The sequence below is a fragment of the Oryzias melastigma genome, linkage group LG4, assembly GCF_002922805.2.
Source record: "Oryzias melastigma strain HK-1 linkage group LG4, ASM292280v2, whole genome shotgun sequence".
NCBI lineage: Eukaryota > Metazoa > Chordata > Actinopteri > Beloniformes > Adrianichthyidae > Oryzias > Oryzias melastigma.
In genome coordinates this window covers 6300964-6316990 of record NC_050515.1, presented here as the reverse complement: position 1 = coordinate 6316990, position 16027 = coordinate 6300964, and the positions used below count along the sequence as shown (strand labels likewise).

General features: G+C 38.2%; 1 protein-coding gene and 1 long non-coding RNA gene across 5 annotated transcripts in view; one reads left to right on the top strand and one right to left on the bottom strand.

Annotated features, from left to right (window-relative positions):
• osbpl9 (oxysterol binding protein-like 9) overlaps positions 1-15512 on the top strand; it is a 43574-nt gene extending 28062 nt beyond the window's left edge. For all 4 annotated transcript variants that reach the window (XM_024278652.1, XM_024278651.1, XM_024278654.2 and 1 more), the window contains 15 exons: positions 3384-3477; positions 3671-3775; positions 4984-5143; positions 5312-5424; positions 7260-7378; positions 7464-7549; positions 7630-7810; positions 7891-7975; positions 10161-10271; positions 10345-10408; positions 10482-10622; positions 10703-10781; positions 11894-11985; positions 12087-12222; positions 13904-15512. In XM_024278652.1, the coding sequence (XP_024134420.1) occupies positions 3384-3477; positions 3671-3775; positions 4984-5143; positions 5312-5424; positions 7260-7378; positions 7464-7549; positions 7630-7810; positions 7891-7975; positions 10161-10271; positions 10345-10408; positions 10482-10622; positions 10703-10781; positions 11894-11985; positions 12087-12222; positions 13904-13978 (1641 nt within the window). In that variant the 3' untranslated portion in view covers positions 13979-15512. The remainder of the gene's footprint in view (positions 1-3383; positions 3478-3670; positions 3776-4983; positions 5144-5311; positions 5425-7259; positions 7379-7463; positions 7550-7629; positions 7811-7890; positions 7976-10160; positions 10272-10344; positions 10409-10481; positions 10623-10702; positions 10782-11893; positions 11986-12086; positions 12223-13903) is intronic.
• Positions 7167-16027, bottom strand: part of LOC118598649 — a 13557-nt gene continuing 4696 nt past the window's right edge. The window contains exons 2-3 of the long non-coding RNA XR_004947718.1: positions 7431-8036; positions 7167-7307 (exon numbers count right to left, since the gene is read on the bottom strand). This is a non-coding gene — a long non-coding RNA (uncharacterized LOC118598649). The remainder of the gene's footprint in view (positions 7308-7430; positions 8037-16027) is intronic.

Genomic DNA, 16027 nt, shown 5'->3' with positions numbered 1-16027 from the left:
AGACGGCGGCCATAAGGCGTGCAGTTTTTTTGTTCCCCAAATTCATAATGATGTCATCCCTGCCGATCACTGGACTCTTACCGCATAACCTCGAAATGATCCTGGGTGGCCTCTGACTGAGAGCAACTTTTGGAGACAAATTTTAGCTTTTTCTTAAAATCTTCTGCAGCCACCTGTCGAATTTGCTAAAAAAAACTTGCATTTAGGCATAGACTGTAAGGTTCCCGGGTGGTGGCATTTTGGGATATGTGACCGTAATCTTCATCATAAATTAGCATTTCTGTGTGTTTCTTCATTCAAATTATTATGAATCAAGAGCAGGAGGAAAAAATTTAAGTTTGGAAAAAGATCTTGTTTGTAACGTAGGAAATGCGTAAAAATACTGCCACCTCCGCTCCATTCTGAGGCTGACATCATCATAATTAAAATAAAAACCACTGGAAACTCTTTTACATCAAAAGATAATCAGGAGTGGGTCTTTAGAAAGAAACATAAAGCAGAGACAGGCAGACAGAGACATGGAAAAGGGAAACTTGAGCAAACAGAAGCTGAAATCAATCGTAGTAATCTTGTATGCTTTGGAAAATGTTTGCAAATTCCCAGATAATGACGCGAGCACACAGAAAATCTTCAGTGTGGTTCCTGATGCATGAATCCCTCAGGGGCCAGACAGCTCGTACAGTAGGAGTCTGCTTTCATAGCTTCATAAGCTCATAGCCATTAAGTACAGTCTTAGGAAGTATAAATAGCACAGCATAAGCTGTCCACAGCTGCACTTACTGTATTCTTTCATTTCTGCTGTGAATGTCACTGTGTGTTTCTGTCATCTGCAGTGAAAGATGGATGAACTGGAGCTGCATTTACTGTTGATGTTTGGTTTTTGGGTTGATCTGCTCTGACAGGGATGGTGGAAACAGTTTTGAATTCCCCTCGTGGTTGGGGTTCTGTTTTGACATCCAGCTGTCGCTGCTGCCGAGCTTTCAGTGCGAGGAACGTCTACGGGGTCAAATCAGGACCGGCTTAGAGGGAATGGAAAACTAGATTGTAAATTTAAAAATAGAAATTTTGAAAATGGTTTAAATCTTAAAAGAAAAATATTTTTTGTATTTGATTTTATACTAAAAACATGAATTAAAAAAAACTATATATATAAAAAATGTTTATTTAAAACAGCTGATGTTTTTTATTTCCAAATATTTGTTTTTGGCTGGTTTATTCTTTTTCTTCCCAACTTTTGCCTAATATTACATGGGAGTGGCGCTCTGAGCCCATTGGCTGCCACAACATGCTGTGGCGACGTCATTTCCACTTCAGACCTGATTGTATAAAAGAACTGGATTGAGATTGTGCGACTTCCCCCAAAGAAAACGGTTTACTTCTGTCTCCAACCAAATGAAGTCATTTCAGTCGTCATTTTTGTATGATATGGATTCTGCCATATTGGAGCCAGACTTCCTCGGTAAACAGTGATTGGTTCAAGGCACCTCCTACTTTTATCGAGGCATCTGATTGGTCAGTTTGTAACTTGAACAACTTAAGTGCAAGAACTGTTATTCTGACAAATGGAATGACTATGGGATTTTGACTTCTTGGAACCAGCGGGTACTTCCTGAATGGATTGTGATGGGGGAGGGGTCACTCAGTCCAGTTCTCTTATACAGACGATGGTTGGTCACTTTTGTCACCCCAATTTAAAGTGGTCTATTGCTGTGATGTTGTGATGAGAGCATTATCACTACTGTGCACCGTATCAGAATAGAGATGACTGAGGCAGCGCTAATACCAGACCATAGACAACAACCATAAACCTCTATGCTTTACATCCAGTTTCTGCATGACCCGATTAGTCGACTAATTGGTAAAAGTAATCAGTGATTAGTCGACCATTAAAATAATCGTCTGTGGCAGCACCAGTATCATGTTAAAATCTGCCTGCATTCATCCAACCACATTTCAGTGAGTTTCTGTCTCTCATTGTTGCTCTGTTTACATCCCAAATACGGCTGATGGTTAAGTCCAGTTGTTCAGCTCCGAGCATAGAGCCTATTCAGACTGGAGTGAACCGGGACTCAGTCCATTTGGAAACGATCAGAGACCCACTCAAAAGATAGATCAGAGAGCGGTTCCTGGTTCCAGACCAGGGTCTGTTTGGGTGTATTCAGACTGAAAATTTGTTCTGGGGGAAACAAATTCTGGTTCACTTTAACCAAACCAAATGTGTCCAGTTGGAATACACCCTCGGTCATGTCCCGTATAGTGAGCACGTGTCTGGATTGCAGTAAAATCCAGGACACTGGATAGTCCTGCGCTTCATTGTATTTAAGAAGTTAGAGAGTAGTTGGGGAGTTTAGCCCTCAGTAGCCAATGGGGTCAAAGCCCCACCCCCCACATAAAAGTAGGATCAAATCCGAAAACGAATAGTCAGAATTATAACTTCAAATTGTAGGCTGAAAGCAAAGAGGGAGCGAAACAAATAAAATGGCCACAAATTGAAGATACAAAACGTTGTTTAGGTTTATAGTTTTCTAATTTAAATTTTAAACATTTTTTCAAATTTAAATTCATATTTTCAGTTTTACAATTTTTTAGTATTTTAAGTTTAGAATGTGCACTTTTAAGTTTAACATTTTCCTTTTTACTTTACAATCTGGTTTTTCATTCACTTGAAGCTGATCCCATAAACGTCATCCGTTCTTGATGTCATCCTCCCTCCCTAAAGTGGAGTTATCGCCTCACGCCGCCCGGTCCTCGTTTAATCTCCACCCATCATCAAACCTTTATAGACCACAGCTATAAAAGTCACCACAGGTCAGGTGGAAGTGATGGGATATCGCGTCACAATGACTAGATGCCATTTGCCGGCTAGCAAGAGCTCTGCGGGCGGCTCAGCCGTTGGGGGAATGAACATCGATATGCTTTTTCCCTCGCTCTTTTATGCGGGGTTCTTAGGGCAGTGACCTCATTCGGGTCTGCTGTGTTCATTTCTCCTGGGGGGGGGGGGTCGGTCTGTCTGAAAATCGACAGTCACGCTCATTTGAGACTAACGTGATGAAGGTTGTTGTACTTGTGGGGGGGCTCAAAGGTCAGCAGACGTGTCTAAAGCTGCTGCTCATGTTTGGGGGGGGGTCATGTTGGTTTAAAGTGATTACATTAGTGACACCTGGTAACACGGCCCTGCAGGACACTGGGATAAAGAGCATAGATCCGTCTGGGTTATTAGAGGTCATCTCTAATCTGCTTCAGTGAAACATGTCGTGCAGCTTCATGATTTATTGGGCTTTTATTTTGGTGATAGAATCTAAATGTTCATCCATCCTGTCAGGGGGTTTGGGTTTGGGTTTGCACACGTATTTTGATTTTTGTGGTGCTTTTACTTTTCGCAGAGCACCATCAACCCAGTGGATGGGATCTACCAGCCCCCCCTGGAGATTCCTGTAGTTAACACCACCATGCCAACACAGGCCGCCCTCCCCACAGGTAATGTGATCCAACGGGACAAAAGCGCCCCCTGTTGTTCACACTATATTACTGTAGCAATGTGTAGAAAAGTTTTGGTGAATTTCTCCCATAAGTTACCAAAGCTTTTGTTATTTCATGTATTGGTTTAATATAACCTTTATAGCTAACAGAAAAGTTGGCTATAACATTCAACCTTCTTTTTCCGTTAAAGACGCTTCTCAGGTGTGTAAATCCGACCAAAGGCCCTCCACGTTACCTGTTGGTCCTGTCGTCACGGTGATGGGTAGTTTACAGACCTCCACTCCCAACAGCACAGGTGAGCGCCCGATTCCTGCCTAAAAATTACATCTAGGAAGATGTTTTTGGAACTTGTGTCTATATTTATTAATCAAAACTTATTTATTTATTTTTTTGTTTTAGTTTAAGGCTTCACTTTTTCATACACAATACTTTATAATACGAAGTGAATGTGTGATATATTTAAGAAAATTGTAAATTAGTTTTTTTTTACAGTTTTTTTAAATGTTGCCTTTGCAGCCAAAATCACCTTTATAGTGTGTTAAAGTTCATTTATCCTCAACTTTTTTAACTTTATTCTTTTTATCGTAATGCATCTTTTTGTACTTCTATTTATTAATTTGTTTTCATTAATTTCAACACATATGCACACATGTATGATAGCTGAGTGTTAATACGTACACATACATTTAAACTTTTTTTTTTGTTTACACGCATTATTTGTTCGTTTTCCTTCGTTTGGCCAGATGGTAATAATATAATGTATCCATACATTTTGCACAAATATTTAAATTTTTTTAAATGTTGTATTAAGTTAGAATAATTAGTCTCTTGTATTTTTCAAGCTCAATTTCCTTTTTTTTTCTTTAAAGTTGTTGATTTTTGCATATTAAGTTGTAGGATTGAGGAATGTACAGAAAACATGCGGAAAAAATTACCCAAAAAATATACAAAAAATAAATGTATCAGTAAGTTTGCAAACCTGCTGATTGTTTTGTTGTTTTTTTTTTGGTGAAATTAGACTCAAAATTAGTTTTATTTGTTAAAAATCTGAAAGTTTCAACCTTTAAAAGTTTTGTCGGAACTAAGCAGTAGCTGTCAAAGGATGTTTTTAAATTTAAATTTTTTTTTCCTGGAGCACTTCCTAATCATTTTTGAGACTTTATCTTATATTTTCTATCCTTCCACTGAATTAAACCTCCTCAAAATGAGGAAATAAAACACAGTAAGGCCTCTACTGTAGTGCTGAAAAGTAGGAATCCTAATATTGTTGTAGCGTGATGTCGGTGAGCATTAAGTAAATTAAAGGAGCTGCTTCTGTGCTGATGCAGCAGCATGAAAGCGCTGCGCGGTGCAGTAAACATTCTGGCTGCACGACTGAGAGTGCAGTCATTAAGCGGCGCTGAGGAAGCACTGACCAGGTTAAACACGGCTTAATGTACCTGAGTTTTCTCAGATGTTTTGATCATCACAAACCGTGTTCGTTGTTTTTTTTGTGTGTTTCAGGGAGCGGGCCGTCCGGCACCAGCAGCGGCGTTGCCTCCCCGGCTCACATCCCTCTGCCCTCCCACTCCGTGCCAGACTTCTCCTACTCCTCCAGCGAGGACGAATTTTATGATGCCGACGAGTTTTACCAGAGCAGCACTTCACCCAAACACTGCAGAGAGTGAGTCCATTATCTGCCCACCTCCTGGCTCCCGCAGAGCCGGCGGGGGACCTCCCACTTCCCAGAACGCTGACATTTGTCTGCCGGGCTCCTCAGGAGCCTATAGAGAGAAATTGCTATTCTGGAAAAGCTCTTTTATTCCTCTTCTGTTTTTTTTCTCACTTTCAGTCCCTCCAAGCCTCCTGCAGCCTCTCCTGATGCTAGCCAAGAATCAACGTTGAAACGGCCAAACACGACCGAGTCCCTGAACTCATCGATGTCCAATGGCACCACAGACGCAGGTAAGAACCTTCCAGATGATCCACGCAGCTTTCACCTGGGTGTGTTCTCGTCCTGCTGTTCTTCTTTTGTTCCTGTTCTAAATTAATCCACAGAAAGCTAGAAGTATGTAAAGACGGTTTTCATTTCCCACCTCGATACAAATTGTGTTCTTGTGGCATTTATAAAGAACAAGGTTCCTGCAAAGTCGTAAAGTCCTAAAAGCATTGAATGTATGAATGTGGAGATCATACCATAAAGAAGATTTTAAAAAGTCTTGAATTTTGATATCTGAGTCTAAAAATAATGCTGCTTAAAACATTTCCTGTCAAAAATGTATTTTTTTTCCACCAAGATCATTTTGATCAAATGATGTAAATAAAATCGAGAAAACCATTTGTTATACACCCTTACGTAGCAGTTTTGATTTAAAAAAGACGTAAAAGAAGACCACAAAGAACAAGAAAGAAGCCACAGTTTTGGCCCAAAAAATTGGAATAAATGAGTAAAATGGGAAATAATTATTAGAATGGGAACTAGACTGAGAAATTGGTCTTAATTTTTGACATGTTTGGCCTTAAAAAGTTCTTTAAAAGCCTTATCTTTAATTTAAGTATTTCTGAGTATTTTTTTATTCAAATCGTTCTGGATCAGGAGCAGATACTACGTCCTCGACCAGAGATCCCAAACCTTTTACAAGCTACGGATCAGTTTAAATTGGACAATATTCTTTTAATGGACCGGTCCAAACGGGGAAAAAAATGGCGTATTTAAACTTCCTGTTTCTAAAAATTTGTTTTCAAAATAAAATGCTAATACAAGAAATTTTGTTAAAATAAAAAGTCTAAAAATTTCAGTTGATATTTTTTATACAGATGATGAAGATTCAATGAAACAAAGTTGTTGATTTGTTGAAGTCGTTTGTGCAAAAAGAAATGAAACTTTTTTAACCTAAGAATGACATTTTAACTCTCAATCCAGGCTTTGATTATCTTTCAAGGCACAGAAATAGATCATATTTACAGAAATCCTCACATTTTTTTTCCAACACAAAGGAACATTTCTTTTCTGTGTTATAGTTTCTGAACCCAATTCAGCTTTGCTGTTAGACATTTCTCAAGTTTTACAAGTTTCCACAAATTCAACAACTTTTTTTGACTGAATCGTCATTCATAAAATGTTTGAACTTTATGATGAAGATTTTACCTTTAGCATCAAAGTGGAGACTAACAACCAGACGCTAGCTTCAGCTACACCCAACTTTTAAGGTGTGATGGATAAATAAAGCTAAATAAAATGACGCAACCATCATAAAACTGGTATTTTATAAATGTAATATAAACTTGTGTGAAACAGTCGAGAGTTCTCATTCTGCTACACGAGAACAACTGCGTGAATAATTCCTTATGTGGAGGAAGATTTCCAGTTTTATCAGAAGCTTTATTGTTCTCTGAAGTCGAAGGCTCTTCTTCGGTTTCCTCACTGGCTCTTTTCTCCCTACAGAAACTTTCCAAATACATTTTATTGTTTGTTTTTTGTTAGATTCTTAGCAATCCAGGTTGCCGCTTCAAGTCATGTGACCAAGACGGCGGATATTGTCGACAGAATCTGACAGATTTCCAAAATAAAACTTCCTTCAGGATCAGAAAATGAACTAAATGGAAATAAAATAAGTTAGTGCATGTATTCATTTTTTTCTATTTGTACCAAGTGACTCACGGACCGGTTTTTTGATTTTGCCTAAAATGTCACAATCATGATGACAAGATCTCTGGGAACGCTTTTGCATCTAAAGATGATCAGAGTGGGACTTTGAGACGAGGAACTGTTGAACAGTAATGGTCTTCTCTCCTCTCAGATCAGTTTGACAGCCATGACGACCGCGATGACGACGGCGAGGGCGAGTCTGTGGAAGAGCACAAGAGCGTCATCATGCATCTGCTCTCACAAGTCCGGCTGGGCATGGACCTCACAAAGGTGAGGACATTCTCCATCGTTCTTTATTTTCTACTCTGTTCTGGTTCCTCACCTTCTGATCCGTTCGGACTCTTTTGCTTCTCAGGTGGTACTGCCGACCTTCATCCTCGAGAGGAGATCTCTCTTAGAAATGTACGCAGACTTCTTTGCACACCCAGACTTATTTGTAAGGTACGTATGGCATTTGTTTAAGCCCCTCCCTCCTCCAGGTGAACAACCGGCTAACGTTCTTCCATTTGATTCCTCTCAAGTATCGCTGAGCAGCCGGAGCCGAGGGAGCGGATGGTCCAGGTGGTCAAATGGTACCTGTCGGCGTTCCACGCCGGCCGGAAAGGCTCGGTGGCCAAGAAACCTTACAACCCCATTCTGGGGGAAGTCTTCTACTGCCACTGGGATCTGCCCAGTGAGGCAGAAGAGCCCGCTCAACACGTGGTGAGGAGCCGAGGCCTTTCTGAGGCACATGTGCAGAACTTTTGATGGTAAAATGCTGGAAAATGTTTTTTCTCCTTCAGGAGACCGTATCGGACGGTCCAGTTCCGTGGGCTTCCACCAACAGTGTGTGCTTTGTGGCTGAACAGGTCTCTCACCACCCACCCAGTGAGTCTGCAACCTTCATGTCTTCAGGACTCACACTTTGTTGGCTGCACCTGCAATGAAACTGTGTACATTGGATTAGTGAAAATACATTTGCCTAATGGAACACGACAATTACAAAAAAACTTGCAAACGATGTAATTGCAAAATTGTGTTTTTAGAATTTGATCAAGCTTTGTGCAGCTGCTGGTAAACGCGGAAATTCTCGAGGGACGGCGTCTCGCTCGTTTTCCATAAGTCTCTGCTCGGGCTGTAACGAGTATCTAAATTCTGATATTTGCCATCCGTTCTTAAAAATTTGACTATTTTATTTGTGAAATTCCTGATTCTTTTATCAATTTTGAAAAAAAAAATGTTTATGTAAGTATTGTTGTAAAATTACTAAATAATGTTTTTAATGCGTATATATATTAATTAGAATCAGCTTTATTGGCCAAGTACATGTACAAGGAATTTGGTTCCAGTGACTTCTGTGCGCAAAGAGATCAAAAATAAAGAATAAAAATAAATAAAAACATCTGGAGAAAAGATATGGATATAAACAGTGTAACAGTTCCCATGTTGCATTCTGTACTCTGTGACCAGTCAAGAGTTCATCAGAGTGACGCCTCGAGGGAAGAAGCTATCTTTGTGGCGAGTGGTTTTTATGCACCGCCGCCCTGAGGGGAGGAGACTGAAAAGTCTGTGTCCTGGATTTGACGGGAACCTTCTGGTTCTCTGCAGTCGTGTCTGGGTGCAGATCCAAACCAAATACGCTACAGTCACAGGGCGTAAATAAACCTTCAAAGTAAAATGTTGGTGAAGCTTCCTATTTTTAAAGTAAAACTATTGATTGTTTAGGATAAAAATATTGAAATAATTTCCCCTAAACTAATTTTGCTTGATTAAAAAAAATACCTAATGAAAGTAAAGAATTTTACAAAAATCTGGTGATCAAAGACGTGATGTCTTGTCTCTTCATTTACTTTTTTTTTTTACTCTGATCAACTGGAACTTTAGTCAGGAGGACAAAAACCTGTGGAGACATTTTTCAGGGTTTGTTGTTAAATGATCCAAAACAATAGTGATTTTTTTATTGCTGAAGTTAACCAGGAAGTTAGAAACTTTTAATAGTGACAGTTGCTACGTTTTCATGATGCATATTCTCAAAACTTTCTCAAAATTCTTAAAATTTTTGCAATTTCACTGTTTCCATTAAATCATAATTATGTGAATAAACACAAACAAACTTATGTTATGAATCATTCAAAACCACGATGTGAAGAATACTTTGATTTACAGCAGATCCATTCAGATTTCTGTCACAGCACTAGCTCTCATCTTCATCTATCAAAGGAGACGTTGGCGTCTTATTCCGGCCATGTAGTGGCGAGCTATGTGGGAGTGGCTACGGATGAAGAGATTTGGTTTACAGAGGAGCTGAGGATCCAACAATTCGATTTCCATCCAATCAGAGGCGACTATGCCATCCTCCATCCTCATGAAGCTCCAGAGACTCTAACTCAAATTCTGATTGGCTGAATCAACATAAATGTGTTTAATCCATAAATAGCTATGGTTTAATCAACAGTGTTTTTTACGGAAAGTCGTCCACAAAACCGGAAGTGAAGGCGGACGCACTGACTGTATGAGTGTAAGGCAGACTTTAATGAACCTAGCAACAATTGAGGGCTAAAATCTGATTGGTTAGAAACTTTATATGTGAAATAAAGCTGTCTTAAAGCAGCGTAGGGCTATGAGAGAAGCTGGTTGAACAGTTGGAATGATCTAAAATATATTTTAGACAAATATATATATATATTTTAATTTTAGGCCTTCACTGAAGGCTTTGAAGGCCCCGACAATACGCCACTGATTTCTAAACGCCACAAAAACCACCTCCTCCAACCGCAAAACTTTATTTTTGATAAATGCAAATATTTTTCAAAACTGTCGTGTTTCCATTAGGCAAATTTATTAATGAGAATTCATGGTTGATTGAAAGTGAGAAATTTTTTTTTTTCTCTCCAAATCTTTGTTGTTTTTCTCTGTTAGGTACTACTTATCTCTTGTTTTAACCAAAAGTATAAATGATGGTGTTCAGATACATATTTGAATTAAATCCAGTATAACTTGCGTACATATAGGAACTATTCAAGCAAAATATTCTGAATAGTAAAAATCGCTTTTTGTCTCTTTTTCTCTGTAGTTTCTGCATTCTACGCAGAGTGTTTAAACAGGAAGATCCAGTTCAACGCTCACATCTGGACCAAGTCGAAGTTTCTCGGCATGTCAATCGGAGTCCACAACATTGGTCAAGGTACATCAACGGACTAGCTTGTGCGGTTGTTACGTAGATGGACGAAGCATCCTGAATTTGTGTTGTTTTGCAGGCTGTGTGTCATGTTTGGAGCACGATGAACATTACATTCTCACCTTCCCTAACGGATACGGCAGGTAGCTGACGGGCTAAAGCGCATCATCGCTCGCTGGCGTGCTCGGTTTGACCCCAGTCTGTCTGTCTGTCCAGGTCGATTCTGACCGTGCCGTGGGTGGAGCTGGGCGGCGAGTGCAACATCTCCTGCTCCAAGTCGGGCTACAGTGCGAACATCGTCTTCCACACCAAACCCTTCTATGGCGGGAAGAAGCACAGGATCACAGCCGACATATTGTAAGGCCAAAGCGTCTGCTCACCATGAAACCATAAATCATGCTGTGGTAAACAGAACGTTTCTGCTGCGTCTTTTACAGTGCACCAAACGACAAGAAGTCTTTCTGCTCCATTGAGGGAGAATGGAATGGAGTGATGTACGCCAAATGGGCAACTGGAGTGAGTGAAGATCCTCGTTTCAGCTTAAATGTTTTTAAATTTGATTATTTTGATCAAAATAAATGTTGTTTACCAAGTAAATTACTGATATAGTTGAAGTTTGATCCTATTAACTGAAATGAATCCTTTCTTTCTTACTGAAAATCTATGGAGGGATTTTTGTGCCACCTTGTTTAAAGCAAAAGTCACAGTTTTGAGATCAAAATTGTAAACAACATATAAAGTGTTAAGAATAAAAATTATATAATTTGCAAATTAAAATATTTAATACTTGCTATCATATAAATGTTTGCGTTTGCCACCTTTTCCTTTTTTGCTTTCAACATTTTTTTTGCATTTGCTAATTTGTTTTTGCTTTCAAAAAGTTTTTGGGGTTTAAAAAAATGTTTTCTTTGAAAAAGTATTTTTGCGTTTGTAAACTTTCTTTTTTTTCTTTCAAAAAATGTTTTTGCATTTGCAAACTTCCTTTTTTTTGCTTTCAATTTTTTATTTTTGCGTTTGCAAATGTTTTTTTTTGCTTTCAAAAAATATTTTTGCATTTTTAAACTTTCTTTTTTGCGTTTAAAAAGTATTTTTGCGATTGCTGCACAAGCGTTTTAGATGCGTTGTGTGTCATCCCACTTTCACCCTATCTTTGATTTTGCATTAATTTTTCTGTTTAGTGTAATGTTTGTGCCAGCCTGCTGATTTGCAAATGTATCTTCTTGTGTTTGCTGACTTTTTCTTTTTTGGCTTCAAAAATATTTTTGTGATCGCAAACTTTTTTTTTTCCCGTTCAAAAAGTATTTTTGCGATTGCAGCACAAATGTTTTAGATACGTTGTGTGTCATCTCACTTTCGCCCTATCTTTGATTTTGCATCAATATGTTTCTGTTTCGTGTGATGTTTGTGCCAGCCAGATGATTTGCAAAATATTTTTAAAAGCAAAAATACGTTTCTGAAACCAGATATTAAATATTTTTATTTTAAAATTATGACTTTTTATTCTTAACACTTTACTTTTTTTCAATTTAGAACATCTTTAAACTGTGACTTTTACTTGCCAACATGATGGCACAAAAATCACTCCATAAAAATCCCTCCATCATATCAAAAGATGTTTGTAACTGCAGGAAAACACGTCGTTCATAGACACAAAGAAGATGGGAATCGTTAAGAAGAAAGTAAGAAAGCTGGAGGACCAGCTGGATTTCGAATCCCGAAGGTGAGCGGACAAACACGGATCAACCTCGGCGACCAAAATGCCTCAATGTCGATGCAGTCGGGGTTAAAACCCATTGGATTTGGGTGCTTCTGTTTCCACAGACTATGGAGGGATGTGACGGTGAACCTGAAGCTGAAGGACATCGATGCAGCGACAGAAGCCAAACACAGACTGGAGGAGAAACAAAGAGCTGAAGCCAGAGAGAGGAAGGAGAAGGAGAAACAGTGGGAGACGAGGGTGAGCCGTCGGCTTTGCTCTACGTACAAACGTTCACTGACCAGTTGAAGTTTTGACTGTTTGATCGCCAAACAACAAAACTTTAACCAGTCAGGGAGTCGGATTTAGCAGTGACGTAAAGATAGTGCGTCCTATTCCAGCGATTGCAGTGCGCGACTAGGCAGGAAAATTGTCTGAAAAAGATGAAAACTTAACTGAAGAAGTTATTGGGAATGCCGAACTTCACACACAGACACATACAAAGAAAGAGCGGACAACAAGATAGAAAATTAGAGCAAGTTACTTGAAAGAAATTACTTATATTTTATATTTTGCAGCATTAGAGGATGCAGTTTTCCCCTTTTTTTTAAATTTTTATTATTTCTCCTTAGTAATACCTGGTTCTGTTTAGTGGACGAACACACCACTTGAAAAGTATAAAAAGTTAGCATTTAGAGTGGACAGTCGCAATCAAAAACATACAACATTTAGACGATTAATACGATACTTTTATCCAGTTTGACCCAAACAGAATTATTCGAAGTCTTTTATAGATGGGAATAGAGCTGTGAAAGAACATTTAGGAGATTTGTATTGCTGTGAATTTTGGCACAAAGACGCTTCTAACTGGAGAAGGCGGACATGTTCTAGTAAATGCTAGAAAAAGAAAAAGTAGAACCCCCTACCTATCTGGTGTGTACTTGGGTAGTTTTAGGCTGCAGACAAGGATCACATAAAACACATGTGTCAAAGTCAAGGCCTGGGGGCCGGATCTGGCCCCTTCTTGTAATTCTATCCGGCCCTCCAGATCATGCCCGATGTTATCTTCCGCTCATTTCTAACTTGTATAATTTTGACAAAATATATTTTTATGGTGTTAAAGTTGATTTATTCTGGATTTTTTTTTTATTCGTAATTATGTTAAGAAGTTATGGCTTTAAAGTTTTAAAAATGAGCATTCTACTAGCTTTTTAGACTATTTTGACCTTTATTAGGATTTTTTAGGCTATTTTGGAGCTAATATTTCAGCTACATGCTAGCTGTTGTGGTTAATTTTGGCTTTTTTAAAGTATTTTAGACTTTTTTGGAGTTAGACTAATATTTACACACTCGCTGTTTTGGCTATTTAGGCTTTTTAGGGTGTTTTAAAGTTTAGCTATTTTTTCAGCTACATGCTAGCTGTTTTGGCTAACCTAAGGTCTTTTTTATTTTGTCTTTTTAGGCTAATTTGGCATTTAGCTAATATTTTAGCTGGCTATCAGCTTCTGCTTTTTTAGCTATCAGTTATCAGCACTCAGCGGTCAAATCCAGTTTACAGCATTCCCACTAACATTATCGCAGGTATTGCGATCTTAATTATGTTAAAAAGTTATGGTTTTAAAGTATTAAAAATAGAGTTTTAGAGTGTTCAGTAAATGTTTATCCTGTTCGAACTAATGTGTGTTTTGGATTTTTACCCATTTGCGATTGAGTTTGACACCCTTGACATAAAAACACAGTTAAGCTTCTGGTCTTGTAGCTTAAGATTTTGTATTGTCAAAAAATGGAAAATATTTGTCCTTACTTTACCCTAATGTGTTGTTTACGTAATTACATAGTTGTCACCCGTATTCACCCATAATGACATTTGTGACTAAGCCTTTATGAATCAGCAGAAATATATTTTATGACGAGTAATAATCCGTTTTGTGTCTTTTAATAGCTATTCCATGAAGACGGGGAGTGCTGGGTCTACGATGAGCCACTTCTAAAGAGACTACCCACTCAGAGGCCCTGAGAAGACACACATATGCATAAAGAAATGCACACTCTAGAGTCTTCATAAGAACTCTTTTGCAAACTCCCCCCTCCCTTCTTATCCAAGCCCTGGATTTACTGTCGATTGGTCGTTTTTCCCTGCTTTGCTTTTGACTGTCAAACAATACGGAAATGAATGAAAGCATCAAAGATGTAACATAAATATTAGTAAAGCTCCTCTTCTTATTTAAGCTGTCTTGTTGCCACCGTTCCTGGACAACCGGATGAAAAAGAATTTAAAAATTGCATCGACCCCCCCCTGCCCTCCCTCCATGGATTCGACTGTCCGCTTCACACCTTCATAGAGCTTTTCTTTAGTTGTTCAGGAGGTCTGTGGTGTTTCATCCAAACAAGAAAAAACAAAAATCGAGCTCTACATCTCAGGGAATCTGGCGACTGAGGAAAGAAAGCTGCTGCTCCCTGCCAGAGTCTGATGGCCTTACAAGGGGGGGGCAGGTGAATCCTAAAGGGGGAAAGAAGTTCTTGCCTGCAGTGAGTTATAACTGATGTTTATATATAAATATACATATGATGGAAATATAAATATATATTCTTTTTTATTTTCAATGCTTTTTTTCCTTTCTTGCAATAGTGTAAAATACTCTTAAAGATTTGATGGCTTTTTGTCTTTAGGAATCATTCCATTCAGCCTTTTTTTTAAGTTTTGTTCCCATTTCAGACTGTTTTGTGTTCCAAATGTTTTCCTGATGGAAAGACCGACTTGAGCTTCAGCATCAAAACTGAAAGGACGGATTCAAGTTGTAACTCAGATTAATACCAAAAAAGGCTTAAAGTGAAGGGACTTTGATCTAACGGCATTTATGAACAAAATGATTGTCTGAATCCTGTTCTTGGAAGTCTCCCTTCTGTTTCCACATCACCTTCATTTTTCTTGTGTCACAGGAACTTTTGGCCACTGCGTTCTGCTGGTTCAGTCCGATCACTATTTTTTTCTTTTTAATGGAATGTTTTTGAAGTTAGGAATCACGTAGGGTAGCGTTTTTCCTGCAGCTCTTTGCATTATTCCTTTTCTTATACAAAGCCACAGTATGGATTGAAATGCGAATAAATATGATGTATGGAGAAAAAAAAATAGAAAAGCAGCTCACCTGAAAATGCTGACGCGAGTACGAAGTGATCTCTTGTTTTTGTTTACAGTTTGGCCTTTATGAAAAGGGGGGATTGAATCAGGTGAAGGGATTTCTGCTGGTATTGTATGCAGTGATCACAGCGAAGTGAATTTACTTCAATAAACACATAAAAATGCCTTCAGAAATGAGCCAACTGAGATACGTTCTCACAAAAATCAAAGCTGTCATTTTTTTTTCCATTCATGTTCTGTCTTTACGTTACAATTTGAATAGAGGCCTTGCCATTCTTTTCAGTATTGCCTAATAGAGAGCAATCAAAACAAATGTATTTTTTAAATTTCCTTCTGGTTATACGCATTGATTGTATCAACTCTCCTGTTTATTGATGCATAATATTAAATCTCTATGAGTTGATTTCTGCAAGATTCAGTCCTGCTTCTTTCAGCTTTTTTTTGTTTGTTTTGTTTTTGTGCAAAAACCCACCGAGTTTCAGGTTTGTTTGCTTTAATTAAGAGTTATGCAAAGTAGTGTTTGTCTTCTATCAGAAAACCTGAAGAATTTTGTAGTTAGAGACATTTTGATTTAATTAAAGATGACAAAAAAGAAATATTGGGAATGTAGAGTTAATGTAGTAAAATGGCTCTTGAGAAGTAAATAAAAACCCGATTTCCTATCTCTATCGGACACTAAAAAGAAGTAAAATATACAAAATAAGAGGTAAGGACAACATTTGATTTTTGTTTTTACTTTGGTAGAATTTTTAAACATTTACAGAGATATGAATGGATCAATTATGCATTTTTTTTTCAGAGATGATGTTGATATTAGAAAACTTTCGGTTTCTCGACATAAAATCCAGTACATTTTAACGAGAGGAATGTTAAGTTTGATAATAAAGCTTGATTTAACAAATATAGAAAAGTCTTTGTGCAATCAGA